This window comes from Littorina saxatilis, linkage group LG1, assembly GCF_037325665.1.
Source record: "Littorina saxatilis isolate snail1 linkage group LG1, US_GU_Lsax_2.0, whole genome shotgun sequence".
In the NCBI taxonomy this organism is placed as follows: domain Eukaryota; kingdom Metazoa; phylum Mollusca; class Gastropoda; order Littorinimorpha; family Littorinidae; genus Littorina; species Littorina saxatilis.
In genome coordinates, this window is record NC_090245.1 from 75,026,745 (window position 1) to 75,038,572 (window position 11,828).

The following is an 11,828-nucleotide window of genomic DNA, read 5'->3' on the forward strand; positions in this document are numbered from 1 at the left end:
CTGGTTGAAAGGCTGGCAGCCGGGACCACAGTTTGCAGTGTAGTTTACATGATTAGCACAATTACAGATGGTTTTTATTGCCTTAAGCTAGCAATTGCAAATTAACCTTTTTTTAATATTTTGTTGTTTTATTTCATGAATTTCATAATGCCTTTTTCTTTTCACTTGATAGTTTATTGGAGTGTTGAGTGAATTTTCTTGCCCTTTCTCTCTCAAATATTTCATATTTTGTGGACAGTGCCGGCGGTTGCTTGAAGCCTTGGGGCTTACGGTCATCACCAGTCCTGGAGAAGCAGAGAAAACATGTGCCCTTCTGAACAGCAAGGGGGTAAGCAATGTTTTCAAACCTCCCTCTTTCTCTCTCTCCCTCTCTCTCTCTTTCTCTCTCCCTCTCTCTCTCTCTCTCTCTCTCTCTCTCTCTCTCTCTCTCTCTCTCTCTCATCTCCCTTTTTCTCTTAATCATTAATGTCTTTGTCCTCTGTAAAGCACAAAAAAGTAATTCCTGATCTATGGTTTTCTAAGATAGGACTGGAGAAATATCTAAATGGCGGCATGCTTCTATAATACATGAAACTGCGAAGGTTTGACTGGCCTAGTCTCTCAACAGCCTATATGTTGCTCCTGCTTGAAAAACGGTGCTTTGTCATTCCTTCAATGCAGTTGTGTTTTTTCCCTATGCATATTATTAAACTTGATTTTCTGTGACAGATAGTAGATGCTTGCCTGTCAGACGACAGTGACACCTTCCTGTATGGAGCTAAAACTGTGTACAGAAACCTGGACGTGAAAGATGAGGTAGGTATACTAACCACAGGGCTGGACCTGGTGTTTGAGAGGGAGGGGCTTCCAACATGAGGCAGGGGTGCATGGGGCTGTTTACATTTAGCATTTGAAACGGGTGGTATGGGTCTCATCTGTAGAAAAAAAAGTACATTTGTCCACACTTCTATAATTTTTTGTATACAGTCGAACTCGCTTAAGACGAATCACTGGGGATCGGGAAATAAGTTCGTCTTAACCGAAATTCACATTAAGAGAATTGATTGATTTTTTTACTGTCACAATTTTAGAAGTAAAATTTAAAAAGTCGTGTAAAAGCATGTACATGCACATTCTGATCAATCTCTGATTTCATGGTGTCCACCAGTTCTGGTGCATGTACTACCCTGGCCAAGTTTCCTCTCAAGACATCAAAGAGACCGCCCCATAGATTAAACTCCCCATAGGTTAAACTCGGTCACTGACCCGGGTGCAGGAAGTGTTTCCTCTCTCATATGAAAGGGGAACCACCTCTCATAGCTAAAACTGGGTCAATGACCCCTGGGAAGAAGGTCAGTGTCTATAAAGAAGGCCACCCAGCCATCACAATGGACCTGCCTTTGATCTCGCCTCACACGCAGATCCTTGTAGTCTTGTGACTTTTAGAGACAAAGCAGCTCTGGGGCGATGGAAACGTGTTTGTTAAAAGAGGGGTTCGTTATGCAAATGATATGATATGTCGATCTCGGGACGAGTTTAAAGATTTCGCCATAAGCGTGAGTAAATTACAGACATTATGCATGCTTGGGAATCCAAAAAGTGCTCGTTATAAGCATAAATTCGTTACAAAGAATTCGTTTCAAGCATTTTTTTTTAAGCAAGAAGAAAGAGGTATTCAGTTGGGAACTTAAAACTAATACGTTATAAGTCAAAATTCGTAACTAGCATGTTCGTTTTAAGTGGGTTCGACTGTACGTGTGTGTGAAAACTTGCGTGCATGCATGTGTATGTGTGTGTGCACTTGCAACTGATAGTGTGCTACTGTGTCTGTGGTTTCTCTGGAGTTTCTTATAAGATTTCAAGAGATCAGGTTTATGTCTTACAGTTGAGGCTAACTGCCTCTGCAGACCTGTTTACCCTTACGATTTTGGCGTAATTTATTACGATTTTCTGCAAAAAATACGCCATTCCGCTATCCGTGTCAAGACTACGATTTTCATAAATAAAAAAAATGTAAAAAAAAAATTTTTTTATATTTTTTTTTTAAATTTTTTTTTTTAATCAATTCACATGTTTGGCATTGTTTTTTCAATGGCAAAATGGGGTGAAAAAGCACAGGACTGACCAGAGATCATGTCTGTCTGATAAGACGCTGGAGAGCCTTATTCTAGTGGTGAAGTCTCGCCCTCACTCATTCGGCAAGCGCAAGTACAGTAGAGAAGCGCTTGACACACTGAAAAAGGCCTACTACGAGCAAAAGAAAAAGAATCAGTGATGCATGTGCTTTTGATGTGATCTTCGTTGAAATTATGATGACTACAAAAACTGACTGATGTGTTTTGTTTGTGAATGATGGATATATGTGCATGATTGCGTTTCGCAGACACAGTTGTCATGTGCGTTGTAATTGGCGACGAATGCTGGATGATTACTATTTTTGTGCCAGGATTACTATTTTTGGGGCTGAGCATTACTCCAAAACACTTATGGGGGTAAACAGGTCTGCCTCTGTTTGTGTGTGTGTGTGTGTGTGTGTGTGTGTGTGTGTGTGTGTGTGTGTGTGTGTGTGTGTGCTGGTTGTTGTCTACTTTGTTTGTTTTTTTGTGCTGGTTGTTGTCTACGGATTATATGTTCTCAAAACACTTGAGTTTTTCTGAAAAGAATCTTCTGTTTTCAGAGTGTCAGAGGACACACGGTGTCAGGTATTCAAGCCCTATTAAAACTGGGTCAGAGAGATCTGGTTGTCATGGCGCTGTTGAGTGGCTGTGACTATGGCAGTGGAGTGAAAGGCGTGGGACCCAAGAAAGTCATGGATTTGATTCACAGCATCAACAAGTATTCTGACGATGTTTTGAAGAGGTAATTAATTCATCTTCTCACTTAGGTAAAAGTAAAAAGGTGTTGCTGTGAAAATGAAGAATGGCTATATGGCACAAGTATCCAGGATTACTCAGAGATAAAACAAGGAAATAGAGTTAGTCTCTGTTCTGTTGTTTAATGTTGTAATACATTGTGTACACCACATAAGAATTTCTTGTTCGGGATAATACAATTTTCTTTGAGGTTGCTGTGTAATTTTGAGAGGCTGTTAAATGTGTGGTGAATGTTCGAGTTTTTATGGAGGTGTTACATTTGCTTGATAATTATTATTATTCTAAGCATTATGTCTGATTGACATTGAGTTTTTGCTGACAGGACATCAGCGTGTTTGACACAGAACAGTAAGGCCAAAACAAAAAAATAGTCTGTTTACGGTAACCTGACCGACTTTATTTTTTTCGCGCGACCCTAGACTTTTTTTTTGGCATTTGGGGGGGGGGGAAAAAAAAAATCATTTGGGTTTTTTTGCAAAATAACGTAAAAATATGTTTTTTGGGGAAAAAAAAAAAAAAAATCCCGACCTACCGACCCTATTTTTTGGGCCTATGTTACCGTAAACAGACCTTTTTGTTTTTTGGCCTAATACAGACAAGAGTTATCTTAAGCCTCAAAATAGACTATGCATGGAAAGCTAGCTGACCACATGTAGTGTAAGTGTTGTTCAAGGTGATGTTTTTCACATGCAGAGTATGTGACTGGCGAGACAACATAGAGCTTGACACCCTACAACAACAGAAAGAGCAGCTGACTTCCACATCAAAGCCAACACACTGCAGACAGTGCCAGCATCCAGGTAGCCCTGAGTAGTGTACATTTTCTCTCTTCTTCTTCTTCTTCTCGGCGTTCGCAGAGGTTACACGATCAGTCCAGCACTGATGGTGAACATTTTCTCTCAATCTGTCTCCGTTAATGTCTGTCTGTCTATCTCTCTCTCTGTCTCTCTCAGACAAAAACAAACACACACACACACACACACACACCATAAACATGCACAAACACATATCTTAGGAAGAAAATCAGTCACACGCCAGTTAGTAAATGCATGGACTTCAACGATGAATTTGCTTTTGTACTCCTGTTCTTTTTGTGTCTTAATGCTGTATTTTGGTTTTGTACATGTGTATAGCAATGTCATTGTAAAGCGCTTAGAGCTTCTAGGTAAGCGCTCTATAAGTTTCCATTATTATTATTATTATTATGACACAATGGCTTTTTCTGGTTTGTGTTGTTGTTTCTTTTGTTGCCCCAAAAGACATTCTTGTGCTGTGCTCTGTGAGAGGTGTTTTCTTTGTGTTTAATATCATTTTGTTTGGACCTAGCTATTGATGTGTACATTGTTGTTAAACAGTTGTTTGTTGTATGTTTATCAGGGTTTGCTAGTGTGTGATAGGGTTCGTGTCCGTCTGTAGATGTTAGTTTCTTTGTTAGTCCTGTGTTGACAATTAACTCTTCGACAAGCGCTTAGAACTGTACCCATGGAATACGCGCTATATAAGCTTCCTATTGATTGATTGATTGATTGAAATACTGCCTTCTATTGCTTATGTGCATCTGCTTGATCATGAAGAGGATTACAGTTTTTTTGAACATTTTAACATTCACATTTTCCTGGTGCAAAAGTGTAAGGGGTGTAAAAGTCCAAGCATCAGCAGACTTGCTTATCAGTGAAGTAAGTGCTATACAGTGGAACCCTCCTTTTAAGAGCCCTCAATTTAAGACTTCCCCCCTTTTAAGACCTTTATTCACATTTGTGTTCATAACCTCTGTCTTCTTCTTCTTCGTTCATGGGCTTAGACTCCCATGTTCACTCATGTTTTTAGCACGAGTGGATTTTTACGTGTATGACCGCTTTTACCTGGCCATTCAGGCATCATACGCCGATTTTGGGGGAGGCATGCTGGGTATTTTTGTGTTTCTATAACCCACCGAACTCTGACATGGATTACAGAATCTTTTCCGTGCGCACTTGGTCTTGTGCTTGCGTGTACACACGAAGGGGGTTAAGTCACTAGCAGGTCTGCACATAAGTTGACATGGGAGATTGGAAAAATCTCCACTCTTAACCCACCAGGCGGCAGCGACCGGGATTCGAACGCACGACCTCCTGATTAGGAGGCCGACGTCTTACCACCACGCCACTGCGCCCGTCATATAACCTCTGTAAATTGACCTCCATTTTAAGACTCCTCCTTTCTAAGACCTGATTTTCTCAGATTTTTGTAGGTCTTAATATGGGGGTTCCACTGTATAAAAGTCTACCCTCTAGTTGTCTTGTTTCAGGGAATGTGAAGCAGCATGCCAAAGATGGCTGCGTTGTTTGTGGCAGCAGTGAAGACTGCATTGTTGACAACAACGTTCCGTGTACCTGCGAGTTTCACAAGCTGCAGCAGACCATAACACCCTATACCACTGAGCTGGACTTGAGAGAGAAAGCAATGAGAGATCAAAGTTTTCCTAACAGGCAGGTACGCACTGAACTGGTTTTTTTGTTTGATACAGTGGAACCTTCCTTTTAAGACCTCCAAAAGTCTAGAAAATCATGTCTTAAAAAGGAGGGAGCCTTTAAATGTGGGCAGATTAGACAGGTTTACAAAAAAAAAGGCTAAAAAAAGACATGGTCTTTAAAGGGAGGAAGTCTTAAATTGGGGGTGTCAAAGGGGGGGTACCATTGTACATTTATTTATAAAGGAGGTAAGAGATTTTGGATTATGTCAATTTACCTCTATTGTTTTGAATGGCACTTGATTCTTCTCATGTTTGTAGTGCCAGAAATTAAAATGCACTGCAGTAAAAAAAAAATGCCTGTAATTTGAGGCCTATCCAGTCAAACTAAAAGGACACCAGGCTTTTAAATGGACTAGAGGTTACCTGTCATAAAAAGACATTGCAGATTACTGATACTTTCTCGAGTCTCAAGGTTTTCCTCTCATTACAGGTACAACTGTGCTTGTTTTGGATCACAGTTTTAGAAAATGGAACTTTTCTGATTCGCACAATATGAAAATCAGGGAAAACAGAAAAAAGAAAATGAACAGAATGAATAATGTATGAATTATGATGTTAAACAAGTAGCAATAAATGGGAACACAGAAGTAACTGCTATGTCTGTTTTGCTTCTCCAGCTGCTGAATGAGTTTCTGGAGAGCAAAGAGATGTTCGAATTTAGAAACGTTGCAGTGGAATTGCCCAGATGGGAGACCCTGGCCAAAGAGATGCTGCTGCCTGGGAAAGACCTAATGCACAAGATGATTCCCGTTCTACTCTTTATGCACCTACATGGAACTTTATGTCTGCCCGGTGCAGTGCCTCTCAGGTATGTCGTACAGATGAGGTGATATGCAAACTGTAGGCATTATTGCCAGGGAGTACTTGCAAATAACCTCTGCTTTATTTTGCCAATGAACATTCATGGAATAGTTTGTGTGGGATCAGGACAGCCAGTCAGGTGTTTGATAACAAACAGGTAATTAAGTATAATATACAAAATGTAATATAATTTCCCAGCAATATGATAACAAAAATATGAAATGAAATTAAGTGTAATAAAGCAGCGTCTAGTTATTGTGGAGGGGTAGTTATTGCATTTTCCAAAATATTGTGGAGGGGTAGTTATTGCATTGTCCAAAATATTGTGGAGGGGTAGTTATTGCATTGTCCAAAATGTTTTTGTACTGCTCACATGCCTTGTGTATAGCCAACAACAGGGTGTGGGAGGGAAAGTTTGTGCTTATAGCACCGTACGGTCATATATGTCCTGGACACTGGCATGGGCCCACGCTGTTAGGATGCTAGCTTTTGCTTCATGGAGAAGACACTCATGTTCAGAGTGGACAGAACAATGGTATGACAAGAGCTTTAGAGTATAGGCAAGTATTGAAAAACAAATCAAAGGCAGCTTTTTGTCTTGCATCTTTTGAAGGTTTTGAAACATAAACGCAGTAGTGAGTATACCATAGTTTATACTGATGTCACGTTTGCATCCTTTTTTTTCAGAATTCTGAGAGAAAGCAAACAGAACCATGTACTCTGCTATCAAGTTTTGTGGGAACAGTTTGGTAAGGTTATTTCCTGTGCTACAGGAGGCTATGTTGTCGTTTTCTTGTTAACTTTCTTCTATGACACAATGATGTCACCAGTTCCAGAATATCTGGAAAAAATTGTCCTTTTTCTTGCTGAGATTTTGTTTTCTTTCCAAACTGAAACAACTGTAAGAGATATAAATTAAACATGTTGGTGGAAGAACCTTTTTCCTTATTTGAGATTGTTTTTCTGTTGCTTCTTGCTTTTGAGAAAGTGTGTGAGGTAAAAGTAATTGACATAAGATGACATGATTTACAGGGTTTGACAAGTGGACAGCCCAGTCTTCTGACAGCATTGAAATGACACCGCCAGCTAAAAAGCAGGAAAGTGGGAACCCATACATAGTGAACTTGCCTCGGGATCTCTTCGCCAAAAAATACCCCACGCTTGTGGAGCACTTCACCAAATCCTGTGGAAAGAAAGGCAAAGGTACTCTTGCGTTTTTTTATCAACTTAAAAATTGTAGATCTGAAAATAGAGCTTGTGATCCAGTCTTTGGTGTGAAAATGCGAATGCTTTGCCATGAGTAAAATCTTGACTTTCACATTCATAAAATTAATTTAAAAAACCCCAGCTATGCTGTCGATAATAGAAAAACAAAGAAGCTTATTTTTTAAATGGAAACAGCCATGCTGAAGATTCGTCTTTAAAATCATGCATGTACAAGTGAAAATGTAGCTTCAGAATCCATGCTTATACATGTACAGATACTCAGAATTTTGCTTGAAGCCCTTATCTAACTATACATTCTTGTGTCTGTGCAGATTTTTTTGTATCAGCATCACCTTTATGTTTGCTGAGACTTACTTAAGCATTTATGTGTCCTTGCAGGAAAGAGATCTGTTGAAGACCCATCTCAACAAAAGCTGACGCAATTTTTCAAGGCCAACCCTGCTAAGAAGAGACTTTTCCAAGAGGAGAATCAAGCTTAGTGGTCTGCACTGGTGTATGAACAAAATGGCTGTTTTCAATCAAGTCCAATGAAAGAGACTTCTTTCCAAAAGAAGAAAGATTTACGAGGAAAGATTTGTGGTGGCGTTTTCTGAGTGAGGACTTTGAAGAAGACTGAGAAAAAGAAAAAGCATACTGTGGTCTGAGTTTTGTCATCAGATAGGGACGGGAATTTGTTATTGATGACGATACAAATATCTTGATGTCTGAGATAAACTCGAACGACTACAGCTTGACGTGACAAAAATATTGGCACAACAAAAGATCGAAGTGACAAATGATCAAAATATAGAATATGTTGCATTTTGTGGGATTGTTATATTTGTGTTGTTGTTCTTTTTGTTCGTGTTTCAAATGTTGTCACGTGTAATGATGTAAAAGTATGTGTCGTTTGAACAGGGTAAGCTTGGTGTCATCTTCTATAGTTATATATTTTGTGTTGTCAAGCTTTTGTCTTTCGATCTTTTGTCGCACAAAGCTTTTGTCCATTTAAGCTTATGTCATGTACCTCAAATACCTGGGATGAATCCTGACTCAGTTTGTTGTGTGAACTGCAATGTGAGTGGCATGATGTTTTAAGAGGACTATGATGATCAAACAGGAGTATGGTGATTTACTAAAGGAGTGCATGTGTATATTTGTGTGTGTGCATGAGTATGGATGCGCAATTTCTGACCTGCCATTATAGAAAAATTGCTGTCATTGCTATAACCAGGCATGGGAATTGAAAAAAGTAAAAAAGGCTGAACATTTGTAAGTATTAGCAAAGTCGACGGCGCGAAGCGCCTAGCCCTGCTAGGGGGGGTTTGGGGGCATTTTGGGCGGAACTTTTTTTTCTCCAAAGAACCCAACTGGTATAATTTGGTGTCATCTTAGCTCCAAGTTTGCCATTATATTCAGTTTTAAGGACCATTTTTGCCTCCCCAATTTATTTTTTCGGCAGAAAAAAAAAAATCGGTGGAAATTTGCCTTTTGGCGGACAATTCCCATGCCTGATAACTATTCTCCACATGCCAACAAATGGACTCCACAGATTATATGCTACTTTGTTGTGACATTGTTTTTGCTTTCATGAAAGCATTATGAACAAGAGGTGTGTGAAAAAAGCATGGTATTACTTGAGTTGCAGTTTGGAAGGTCGACATTTGAATCTCAAAATGAAAACTGTTGCTTTGCGCTACTATTGTTTATATCACTGTTGCATGTTATTGAGGGGGTCTTTTGACACAATCACGTCAAGGAACTGTTGTGAGGCGGTAGGAATTCAATCTCAAAAAGTGGCAAGTGTAGAGACTCAAGCATCAAAGTACATGTACGAGTCTTTGTCACCAGTCGAGCAATACAGTGGAACCTCCCCTGAGGTCTTAAAAAGGAGGGAGTCTTAAAATGGGGGAAAATTTACAGAGGTTATGAATAGAAATTCTAAGAAAACAGGGTCTTAAAATGGAGGAAGTCTTTTTCTTTTTACATTTAGTCAAGTTTTGACTAAATGTTTTAACATAGAGGGGGAATCGAGACGAGGGTCATGGTGTATGTGTGTTTGTGCGTGTGTGTGTGTGTGTGTGCGTGTGTAGAGCGATTGAGAGTAAACTACTGGACCGATCTTTATGAAATTTGACAGAGTTTCTGGGTATGTTATCCCTGGACGTTTTTTCATTTTTTCGATTAATGTCTTTGATGACGTCATATCCGGCTTTTTGTAAAAGTTGAGGCGGCACTGTCACACCCTCATTTTCCAATCAAATTGATTGAAATTTTGGCCAAGCAATCTTCGACGAAGGCCGGACCTCGGTATTGCATTTCAGCTTGGTGGCTTAAAAATTAATTGATGACTTTGGTCATTAAAAATCTGAAAATTGTAAAAAAAATAATTTTTTTTGTAAAACGATCCAAATTTACGTTCATCTTATTCTTCATCATTTTCTTATTCAAAAAACGTATAATTATGTTATATTTGGATTAAAAACAAGCTCTGAAAATTAAAAAAATTAAAAATTATGATCAAAATTAAATTTTCGAAATCAATTTAAAAACACTTTCATCTTATTCCTTGTCGGTTCCTGATTCCAAAAACATATAGATATATATGTTTGGATTAAAAACACGCTCAGAAAGTTAAAACGAAGAGAGGTACAGTAAAGCGTGCTATGAAGCACAGCGCAACCGCTACTGCGCCAAACAGGCTCGTCACTTTCACTGCCTTTTGCATTAGCGGCGGACTACGTTCAATTTCATTCTGTTGAGTTCCACAGCTTGACTAAATGTAGTAATTTCGCCTTACGCGACTTGTTTATTTTTTATTTCTCTTTTTTTTCTTTTTGGGAATCAGCTTTTTTTTCAATGAGATATTAGGGCTTACAAACGGAGATGCTTTATTTTACGATCTTATAATATCAATAACAGCTCATTATATATTATATTAAGTATACATTATATATCTATGTTATACAAAATATAAAACAGTCAATCAGTTTATTAAATAAATGGAGGAAGTCTTAAATTGGGGGTTCCATTGTACATGTAAATGAACTGCAGTAGCCCAGATGTCACTTAGAGATACCTGTACCCTCCTTCCTCTGTAAACAATCGCATAAACTTCCACGCATCGGATGAGTGCATCCGTCTATGTGGACCATACATAACAATCATCAGCCTTGCTGCTTTCTGTGTAGGGTATTTTTAATCCACATCTGTGAGCACAAAATTAAGGATGTCAATTTACAAATGCATTATCTAGATCCACACCAGCTTGCATTCGGTTCTGTGTTCTGCTTTTGGAACATGTATGTCACAGAATGACAGGGGTGACGTAAGCTATACAAGTGAAGTCTGCTGAACATACAAGCAGGCAACATTGTATATTGTTAAGCTCTGCCACTGCTTCCACTGATAAAGCATGACTTCTTGTTTTACTGTTCATTGCATTTAAACTTTTGTTGGACAGTGTCAGAATTTAATTTTTCACAGATATTTTCTGTGTTGCTGTTATTTTTCAAAAAATCTTCCTTTTTTTAAATGAAGTACTTGTCTTTTTTTGTAGTCACTTAATTGTTTACAATTCCAGCATGTGTTCTTTTGTATTTTGCCTGCAAAGATGCCAGGACTTGCTGTTTTAATACTCTTGTTCTTGTTATGCTTGTAATCATGTACTGTATCAGATACATTCTTATTGTTATAGTATACTGAAAACATTCTCTGCTCATAAATCTTCATAATCAGGTCTTGCAGAAAATGACAACATGTGAGGTTTTTAAATGGCACCAATAGCTGTAAGTACGGACAAAGAAATGTACAACATAAACTACAGAATGTAAGAAGAATTTTTTTTTAAATTTTGAACATTACAGTACATCAAAATGAAATCACTAAGGGAAAAGAGAGTTAGTAAAATCACTAAATGTCAGATTTTGTGAAGTAAGAAAAAACTTTTACAACAGGTTTTAGTACTTTTAATTCCTGTGTAAAAGAAGGTATTTATTCTAGTTGTGAACGACATGCGAACTTCTGTGGAGACGACACATTTGGCTAGCACAGATGGAATCAGAAATATTCAGATTTAGCCCCGTGTGGGCTTTGTTGTCACACCGAATAAAACTCAACATTTTGACTCTTCTTCTAGTATGTGCAATATGCATGGGGCCATATCTGAAGCATGCCACAGAATCTTTAAACATGTGATGACGTCCAACAATTACAGAAAAGGCTGTTTTTATAAGGTGTGTTTTATGCAGTGTTCATCAGCTATTCGGCCAGAATGTCTGACTTTATTATGCTTTGACAGGTTTTATAGTTCTTTTATTTCAGACCATTATTTTTTTATGTACCGTTTCTAGAGAATTTTAATGATACACTTTTTCTTGCTTTTGTGTTTGAGCTTCCAGGCACATGTATATTTTTTTCACAGCAAATGGTGTTTTTTTTCTCTTCCTTTAAGTGTG

At 38.4% G+C, this 11,828-nt stretch overlaps 1 protein-coding gene and 1 long non-coding RNA gene across 3 annotated transcripts in view; one reads left to right on the plus strand and one right to left on the minus strand.

The window, feature by feature from the left end:
- LOC138979371 (flap endonuclease GEN homolog 1-like) overlaps window positions 1-11,798 on the plus strand; it is a 30,370-nt gene extending 18,572 nt beyond the window's left edge. For both annotated transcript variants that reach the window (XM_070352082.1, XM_070352089.1), the window contains 9 exons: window positions 239-328; window positions 709-795; window positions 2,657-2,838; window positions 3,546-3,652; window positions 5,140-5,324; window positions 5,982-6,172; window positions 6,853-6,914; window positions 7,198-7,368; window positions 7,771-11,798. In XM_070352082.1, coding sequence (XP_070208183.1) covers window positions 239-328; window positions 709-795; window positions 2,657-2,838; window positions 3,546-3,652; window positions 5,140-5,324; window positions 5,982-6,172; window positions 6,853-6,914; window positions 7,198-7,368; window positions 7,771-7,871 — 1,176 coding nt within the window. In that variant the 3' untranslated portion in view covers window positions 7,872-11,798. The remainder of the gene's footprint in view (window positions 1-238; window positions 329-708; window positions 796-2,656; window positions 2,839-3,545; window positions 3,653-5,139; window positions 5,325-5,981; window positions 6,173-6,852; window positions 6,915-7,197; window positions 7,369-7,770) is intronic.
- Window positions 2,091-11,828, minus strand: part of LOC138979485 (uncharacterized) — a 33,808-nt gene continuing 24,070 nt past the window's right edge. The window contains exon 2 of the long non-coding RNA XR_011460051.1: window positions 2,091-2,485. This is a non-coding gene — a long non-coding RNA (uncharacterized lncRNA). The remainder of the gene's footprint in view (window positions 2,486-11,828) is intronic.